General features: G+C 46.4%; 1 protein-coding gene across 2 annotated transcripts in view; it reads right to left on the reverse strand.

The window, feature by feature from the left end:
* Positions 1-946: 946 nt before the first annotated feature.
* LOC120794046 (hepatic leukemia factor-like) overlaps positions 947-9,758 on the reverse strand; it is a 17,592-nt gene continuing 8,780 nt past the window's right edge. Inside the window, exons 3-4 of one of the 2 annotated variants that reach the window (XM_040134628.1) lie at positions 6,898-7,112; positions 947-4,843 (exon numbers count right to left, since the gene is read on the reverse strand). In XM_040134628.1, coding sequence (XP_039990562.1) covers positions 4,628-4,843; positions 6,898-7,112 — 431 coding nt within the window. In that variant the 3' untranslated portion in view covers positions 947-4,627. Of the gene's footprint in view, positions 4,847-6,897; positions 7,113-9,758 lie in introns of both variants that reach the window. The other variant, XM_040134627.1, reaches the window with a different exon arrangement.

Consider the following 9,758-nt stretch of genomic DNA (forward strand, 5'->3'; position numbering starts at 1 on the left):
ATAACGACACAGTAGCAATGGTGATATATGCAGAATAATGAAACAATGAAAAATAAAAGAGTGTTAGATATGCTACTACGTCTACTCCCACAGTGATAATAATAATAATAAGTGTGTGGACGGCCGAACACTGCAGTCAAATCTGGTGGCGTAACACGGTTATTAATGTGCATCACATCCAGTTAATAATTCACACTAACAAACTAAAAAAATACCATAAATTCAATGAAATATAACAAATAACAAGCCACAGTTGATGGTGGTTTTTATAGAAGCAGCTCAAGACAGAAATTTTACATTATTTGAATATTTTATAGACTTTAGCGTCAAGTGTTATTAGTTTATATTATTTTTGCAGATCCGCCTTAATCCCCTTTTCATTGCTGCCTGCTTTCTGTCACACTACCTGCATCTGAACCTAAAGGAAAAACCTCATCACAAAAACCCTTTTAAAAAAAACAAAAAAAAGAAACACACACACGAAAACAAATACAGCTGTAACTTAACACAGCTACAGCACCCGAAGCCGTCACGTAAAGGTGGAAGTCAACAACCTTGGACTGTGGGTAAATGTACTGGGTCTTTTCACATTTATAACCTTGTAAACAGGCACAAAAGACTAACAAACCTTAATTACCGGAACCCCAGTGAATCTCCTCTTGTTCCTACTGTTGGAAACTGCAGCATTTTCAATGCATTTACATTTATTCACCATTTAATGATCTCTTTTCTTTTTACCTGCTACGTGCTGTTAAGAACTGAGCTGCTTCAGACGAGAAAAGAAAAAGAGGCGAGACGGTCTGGATTTTGACTTTTATTTATTCGTTATTATTTTGATCATGAGAAACATAATCAAGGACAAATATAGGAAAAATATCTTTGAACACAGAATCAAACAGAACAGAGCTGCAGAGACAACTGAACACCAGGATGCAGAGAGAGAAAAATCACAACTGAACAGGAGCAAGAAAAACAAGTGCTTCAGGTTGGGTGAATACATTCCTCTGGGCTAAACGCAGCCCTGAAACTATACATACATGAGCATCTATACGTAGACGGAGGTGACTGTGTCCTCGCTGAAACGTTAAGGTGGAGGAGCGGATCACCTGGTGCAAAAGCTGCCCAAGAACTGAATGGGCCGATGTGGCACCTGCAGGGGTGCGCTGGGGGTCCAGAGAGGCGGGGGCAGGGGGGGGGTTGAGGTATTTCAACTACGGAGGGAGGAAAGGATCGGACGCGACGAACCTCGCAGGATTTCCATAATGCCCATGCATCGCCCAGGCTGGTTGGGTAGCATCTCCGAATATATTTCTATTCATACGTGTAATACGCTGCTTATATTCGCGTAACCCTTTCCAAAATACACAGGAAATATCTATGTAGGAAAACAGACTGTACAAAAAACAAGAATAGCTCTGTATAAACATTAAAACCTTTAATATATCAATATATCCTTTGTATACTGTATTCTTTTGGTCTGTAGTAAAGAGTGCTGAAGTGGTTCCACAGTAAAAGACAACACCACTCACCCAACGCACTGTTTCAAATATACATTCATGTCTCACTCGGCCACCGGGGGGCGTACTCGTCGCTGAGCTACACTTTGGAGAAAAACCACCGAGAGAAGGGAAATAAGAATAAAAGCTCACGCGGAGCCATCGATTGCACTGAAGGGAACAAGTTTGGTTTCTTAAGCGAATGAAACAAAAGGGAGAAAAATATTCAAAGACGGGTGAATATTTCAACTCCTTCTGAATGATTGACAAATATTGTACCAACCTCTGAGCTTAGAAAACCCTTTCTTAAAACATTCAAAACAAAGAGAAGACCGATTGTTTTCTCTCGACCGATTTGAGGAAACCAAACTGATGATCAGCAACAGCGTGTAATGAAATGTTCAAGGAAAATCCCTTTTTTCTTTTTCGACAATCCGGGTTTTTCCTTCACTGAGTCGCCGTCGACTGCTAATCAGCTTTTACCGTCGAGTCCCAACTGAAAACTGGCAAAAGCAAGAGAGATCGGAATCAGCTCCTGTCACGCACCGTCGCAACGCGGCCATACGACACTGACAGGTCGTCTGACAACATGAACATCGTATGACGTGTCAGGCCGTCATGGCCGTACAGATCCCTCGGTCTACATTCACCGTGCCAGTATTTGGTCTCCCTGATCCAGGAAATGGACCCGTGCAGTGGGGCCCGAGCGCGCGGGACGACTCCCGAAGCTAAACGTAGAGCGAAAGAGTCCATTCCACCGTGTTTCCTAAAGAGTTCATGTGCTAATTACAGTTCACTGAGGATCTCAAGTCCACGCGGGTCACTGCCTCGTAAACGCAGGCAACGTGTTGCTTTGTTTGCTCAAGATGTTTTGAATGAACAAATTACTGACTCGTCCGCACGAGATCTCACTCACACGACATATTTTGCACAGACAAGTTCTTGTACCTTCGATATTATGATCTTGTTTTCATGAAATATCAGGCAAACATACAGAATGTTGTCCTGCTCACACGAGATAATAATATCAAAAGTACCAGCTCGTCCAAATTTAGTCTAATGAGTCCCGATCAACTGGACGTAGTCGAAATACCGGGTTTCAATAACTGGACTCTTCATGGACTTGAATAGATTTTCAAACTGACTCAAACAAGTGAGCAGCAAGTCACTGTTACGCAGTGAAAACAATGTGTAATAGGAAAAGCGAATCTGTGAAATAACTAAGTTCCAGCCGCCAGGGTAGGAGACACTTCTCCCAGGCATCGAGCAGCAGCGGTGGGAATTTCTAGTGTCTGGTTCTGCGTCTGAACCGGCAGCAGACTGAGCGTCGCGGCGAGGTCGGGATTTTGACGCGCACGGTGGCAAAATTCAAAGAGACAGATGCGGCTCATCTCACGCGCTGGGAGACAAACATTCGACGGATAAACTGGCAGAAGCGGAAGGTGTTCATTCAGCAAACAAACACCGAAGGGACAATGTCACATTAATCAACAAACGCTCAGTTCACAGGCACGGGAGCTGCGGTCTGAGCCCACCTCAGACCCTGAAACCTAAATGCGTTGCCGTCGGGTTGCGGCATCGTCTTCAGGCAGCAGAGCGAGCATCAGGTCATCAAACCCGCAGCCGGTGCGCGTGAACCGATCGCAGCCCTCCGGCCTCGGCAGATTACGAGGCCGCTGAGAACGAACCGAAAACGCCGACTCTCTTCCGTTTCCTCGCTTTGCTCTTTGCGTCCTGATCTGAGGATTTAAAGATGCGCTCCCTGATGTTGTTACAGCAAATCGGAGGATTACAACAAATACATTTCGGGGGTCATAAAAAAATGAAACATTTTCTTGGCATTTTAGGGCACTATATGAAAATCAGTGAGTGCATCTTAGAGTTACGATATCCTACGTGTCTTTGTGGTTTTTATATTCATAAATATCCACAAAGATAAAGCTCAGGGCCCCAAAAAGGCAAAAAAACAAACAATGGGAGACGGGCAGGAGGCGGCACACATTCATGTACAGAGTCGTCAGGAGCGGAGCGGAGCGAACGCAGGTATGCGTGTGAAGAGGTGCATCGTGGGGACACACCTGCAGGGGCGGAGTCTGTGAGGGGTCGGCAGAGAGCGAGGCATCGGTAGTGTTAAAGTGCCGTCACCATACACTGGGAAAGGAGGGTCGGACGTCGGGTGCCTCGATGGGGGGAGGGGGGCAGGTCAGTGTGGCGAGCTGAAGAGTCCACGACGAGAGTTCACAAGGCCAAAGAGTCGACCCGTGTGCATGTGTGTATTCAATGACTTTGAGTGATGGGTTGGACGAGCAGCAGGCGACCGCTGCTAACCGGTACCATCTGTGTGTCTACAGCCTGATGTATCTGACTCAGTGATGCTCTGGGTCACACGTTCCTTCATCAACATGAGCGCACACACTGGTTTATTCGGACTCAGTCCCGCACACACACACACACATCGTCCTGCCGCCAGAAGTACTCGCTGCAGCACCAGATGTGGATTCATCCGCTGCTGAAAACAGTCCCCGACAAACGCACCATTTCCATTGAGCAACGTTTGTTAAAAACTACGTCTGTTAAAAAAAATGAAAGTGTATTTTTGAGGTGCTTTTTTTGAAGATTTACGTCTTCAGCAGGAACCAATGAGCTCGGAGCTGAGAGCCACAGACAGAGTCAGACGGTGGCGAGAGACGGACCGACACACTGTGGTCGGTTTTGGCCTTTTCAGCTGATTTGTTGACAGTGAGGAAAACGAAGGACATTGCAAGACTGATCCTTTAAGGTTTGTGATCATGTATTTTTCAGCAGCAGTGAAAAACTATCAGGAGAAATGTTCCTGTCAAGTGAGATGATTTCTCTCCGTGGTTATATCAGTGGCTTGAGTATTTAATGATCTCGTTGGTGGACTGCTCCGAGTCAGGACACCGGGGATGAAAGGTCGAAGTTTCATTCGAAGTCATTTTCTGGATCTGAGGCCTTTACCTGCCATGAGTCGAGTCATCGGGACTGTGTTTGTGGAGGGTACTTGAAAGGGGGGGGTCACTGGTGGACCAGGAGAAGGCGGGGTCATCATTCTCAGCGTGTGTGTTTGTGTATACATGTATATATACTTTTGCGTGTGTTTGTGTGTGTCCTCACAGCGGCCCGTGCTGCGCCTCGTACTTGGCCAGGATGTTCTTGGTGCGTCCGAGCTCTTTCCTCAGGTCGGCCACCTCCTGCCTCAGAGCCGAGTTCTCCTTCTCCAGGAAGCCGGCTCGGATGGCGATCTGGTTCTCTTTGAGCCGCCTCGCGTCACGGGACCGCTTGGCTGCCAAGTTGTTCTTCCTGCGCCTGGCCCAGTATTTGTCATCCTGCTCAAAGGACACAAAGGAGGAGAGAGGAGACGTGAAAAAAGGGACTTACTTCAAAGAAAGACAAACATCGGAGGGAAGAGCGATAGAGACCCGTGGGTTTTTTTTACAACCCGGGTTCCGCTATTGTTATTTTGCTCATTAGTTCTGTCGGCCGGGATAAAATGCTACTGACCAAAGTTTATTTGCGAGATGTGAAAATACCAGAGTCCAGCAGGACAGTGACGCAGGCAGACAAAAAGATTTAAGGTCAAAATGACCTCGAACTTGACTGGCAAGAAAACAAATAAGGGTATTTCCTGAAATGTCCCCTTCCCTTCTCAAAATCCTACTTTTGCCCCCCCGCCCACCCCATATAAAACCTTTTTTTGTGTTCTCTAAACGTTGTCCCGACTGTGCAGCTGCTGATGCAGATGAGAGCGGAGCTGGTAGAGACGTCGACACAACCTTGTGCGTTACCTCCAACCAGGCGACCTCTCACGCCTCCGGGACAACGCTCCGTGTTGTTACGTGTGGGTCGATCATTCGATTCGCGCTTAGCTAGCTTAGTTAGCCGCGGTTCATTTTCTCCTAGAAATATTCTTAGATTGCGTCTCAACGGAAGACAAGGCAGAACGCCGCTCTTTGTAGTAAAGATGGAAACAACTTTACCTATCGGGGTCGCCGCATTGATAACGCAGCGATTTACATGGAACAAACTCGTTATGAAAAGTATCAGAAACAGTGGCATCAGAATGTGAAATTAGTTGGATTGATACAGATGTAAATCCAGGAAAGGGCTTCCACTTGTTGATTTTTTTTTCTTCTGTTTGGTCAGGCGAAGGACCCCTGACCTTGACCCCCCCCCCCAACTGATCAACGTGTGATCGGCGCCTCGGTGTCTCGCTGAAGTCTCTGCTGAGCCGCTCTCACAGGCAGCTTTCAGCCGTTCATCGCTGGACTGCAGCCACACACAGATTCGCTTTTTATTTGAACAAATTAAAAGCCAAATCCTCTCAGCAGCCCCCCCCCCCCATTCAGTCCGATATAAGCCTCTTAACCAGGAGGGAGCCGGACGCGGCCAATGGGAGAGCAGAGATCTGAGAGCGGAGGCTGCTGACGGGCAGACGAAGGAAAGACCACCTCTCCACCTGCTCGTTCCATCCCAGCATGCCGTGCTTGTTTAAGCCGCGTCGACCGTAATCAGCACTAATGGTTCGATCTGCCTTCATGTCGCATTCAGGACTCAAGTACGGGTTCTGTACTTCAGAACAGTGCAGTACTTTCTCTAGCGTAGTTTAGGCGCTTTCTGAGACTGAAGTTTTAACTTTTCACCACAAACATTATGATATATCGGAATGACTCTGACCCTCGATTCATGGAGAGACTCTCGTATGTCTGCCCTTGAAAAGTGGGAACCGAGTCCTTCTTTACTTTTCCCTTTTGGAAATGAAAGTTTCTCCCTTGGCTCGTGTCATCGTGTGCACATTGGACATCAGACATAAACATCGCTTCCCTTTTTCCTTCAAATCATCTGAAATGTCAAAACATTGGAACTTGACTCTTCCGCACATTTTACGCTTTTACACTTGAATAGAAACTGGTTTGGTTGCAAATCTCCTGGAAGTTTGACCATTGAAAACTCCAGGACAACGAGGAAAACTCCATCTGGACATCCACTGATGTAGATCATGCGATGCGATCGAAAGCTCCGAAACAGCTACTAAATGGACCTTGTGGTGAGACTGTCGTCTCAACTGCTGTTTCCCAGATTGAGAACTAACTTTGAACCTCATTTTTTTTAAAGAATAAAAAACTCCTTTTATCTATTCTTTTTCTTCGGTTTGAGTTATGACTGTTGTTTTTTGCTGGATGAAAGAATTTTTTTTCCAAAATACTTTTTGTCTTTCTGACAATAAGCCAAGGTTATGAAAATACAGACAGGAAATGAGCCTGTGTTTCATAACAGGCTGATTCCAAGCTTTCGGGACTCTAAGATGCCTCACGAAGAGGAGAAAAACGACGTCCGGCAGCATTGAACCTCCTCCACCTCGTCAGAACCAACTCCAAATTACCTTCAGGTCGTCCGGGATGAAGACCTTGCGAGCTTTCTTGATCATCGGCTGCGGTTTCAGCTCCTCGGCAGAGAACTTGCGCTTGCGTGGGTCGAAGATCTCCTGGCCCGGCACGCTGGACAGAGCCAGGTCTGCTGGATCGGGCTCGTACCCAACAGGAACCTGGATGGAGTCTGGGTCGATGGGGCTGGGAGTGTTTCTGGAGTTTGGGAGGCCTGGAGGAAGACAGAGACAATCTGATGGAAACTCTGCTCGTCCAAAACTTTCAAAAAAGTATAAGCTGAGACATGAAATGAGGCAAAAAACAAAAAGAAAAGGAAACAAAAACTAACAAACAAAAAAAACAGCCAAAAGAAGATCACATCAAACAATAACACAGCGTCCCAACAAGGACTGTTCAGTCTTCCAGGCGAAAACACGAAACTCAACTCTCAGCCCTTGTTTATCAGACTCTCTCTCTATACATATTTAAAACAGAGATGTAAGCTACAACCTTTACAAAAATGAGAAAGGAAAAAATCTGCAACACAGGAAACAGGAGAATAGGCTCAAAAGTCTGGACACCGATTAAAAGAAAAGGAATAAAAGAATGGGCAGCGTATTAAATCATCATGTGACTTCCAGCTAAAAGCAGCATTTTCTTCCCTGGATCATTATTAGTACGACCATGATTAAAAAATGTTGTAGAAGCAGGATAAAGACGCACATTTGACTGCTGTCAGTAAATTATTATCATTTTGAGGGAATGATCTGTGTCTGTGGAGTGTGGTACAATAATAGTCTTCCACTCTGGTTCTTGATCCCTAAACATCGGTTACTGATCAGAGAACTGCCTGCAGTGTCGAGCTGCAGCCACCAGGTGGTGACACACGTGGCGGAATCAAACCCTGTGTGTGTGTGTGTGTGTGTGTGTGTGTGTGTGTGTGTGTGTGTTTTCAGCACCAGACCCAGGTCTGCGGGACAATGATGTGACTGTGAGCAGCTTCGTGTGACAAACAGCGAGCGTTTTACTATTTCACCGTAAAGACGTGACTCTGTTAGACCCAAAGTGTTTCCTGCTTCCAGCGCCTTTGATTCCTGACCTTTCTACTGGACTCACCGTCTACGTGGGGAGATTAACCTTGGGAATAAATTCAAAGGTGTGAATATTCGTCCATCTTCCTTCGATGAGGCGCTACGGATCACAGATATGTAGCTGACGAAAGCAGAGTTCATTCAGAGTCAGAACCGATGGGGAAACGTATATAATAAGCACCAGAGGAACGCGGTGATAAGCTGACACGGTGCACGTGGTGGAGTTTGACGCCAAACACGTTTTCATAACCGTTAACAGCAGGAAAACACAAGTCAAGAATTGAGACGCCAACGTTAACATACAAGTGAATGAGCTGTGGCTCTAAACGAAGACCCTGCGCCCGGTCAACAGACTCAGCCTGGTGATGAAAGATGAACCTGTTTTCTTCTCTTCTCTTCAGAACCAAGCATCTGTTATTTATCACGCAGGTCTGACAAGACCTGAAGATCTGATTAGGGAACCCAACGCTCACCCCCACCCCCACCACCACCACCACCCAACCAACCAAAACGCCTCAGTGAAGTCACGAGTGATGGTGACTGAGACCAGCACCCCCCCCCCTCCATGAGCCCCAGCAACAGTTCCTGGAAGAGACTATTTGTTTTTCCTCTCCAGCTGGTCCTTCAGTGGTTTGGGGCAGGTGTGTGTGTGTGTGTGTGTGTGCGTGTGTGTGCGCACGCGTGCTCTTGTACGTCTATCTTTGTGAGGACAAATTAGATTTTTAGACCTCGGGATAAACAGAAACATTTTGGGTGGTCCTCATTTCTGAGCTTCAAAGGGCCTTTTGAAGGTTCAGATGTGGTTTTAAGATTAACGTTAGACCAGGTTTAGGTCCAGTTCAGGGTCAAGGTAAGGGCTGGACATTTAAGCTTTATTCTTTGTCTCTCGGCTGCACATAAGCGAACGGGTGTCGGACACATTTCTTTTATACAAGTACAGAAAACGAAAATCAGTTTGACCCGGGGACAGTGTGACGCCGACCTGTTGCTGGTTGTAGTTTCCTAAACGTCAGGATTTGAAAATTTTAATGGGTGGTTTTTGATATTTTCTGCCATTTTTTAGAGAACGATTAATCAAGGAAATGATGGGCTGATTCATCGATGACGGCGGACGATGGTTAGCTGCAGCCCTAGCGTAAACACACCACTGAAGAATTTGGATTCGTCAAAGTAAACGGACGGGACTTCCTACGTCCAGACAGGATGCTGGATCAACCAATCAAGATGCGGTGGTCCTCACTGACTTACAGGCTGCATGCAGACTTGTGCAAAGCAGTCGACCCAGACATGGCTACATGATGAATTTCACGTGAGGCTAAATGTCACGTGAAGTATTATTTGAGTTTCAAACCAGCTTTTCTCTGGGTCACCACTAAAACTGGAGTTTTTTCTTACTCAAACCTGACCTCCAGCACTACCGTCGCACTTTAGCGCGGATGAGGAAAACTGGATAAACAATGTCGTCGTCCGCGCTTCCACGCAGTGCAGGGCGGTGTGACCGTGAAGTTAAAGGAAAGGCTCAGCATTCTGGGAAACCTGATTGTTTTGTGCTTGCTTTGCAGTTTTATCGGCAGAGAGATTTACTCAGCAAACGGCAGCTGTTTAAAAGCAGAAACACCAACACTCGCAAATCCTGTGAGGTGATGTCAGTAAAACGACGCACCAGCTGCTCTGTGAGGCTTCCCACTAAACTAGTTAGTGTACAAAGAGCTTCCCTCCTGGAGGGGAACTTTCTGACTGACTTGGACTGACTTGGATGCAGCGCTGGCGTTTGATTCGGAGGAGCA

The sequence above is a fragment of the Xiphias gladius genome, chromosome 9, assembly GCF_016859285.1.
Source record: "Xiphias gladius isolate SHS-SW01 ecotype Sanya breed wild chromosome 9, ASM1685928v1, whole genome shotgun sequence".
NCBI lineage: Eukaryota > Metazoa > Chordata > Actinopteri > Istiophoriformes > Xiphiidae > Xiphias > Xiphias gladius.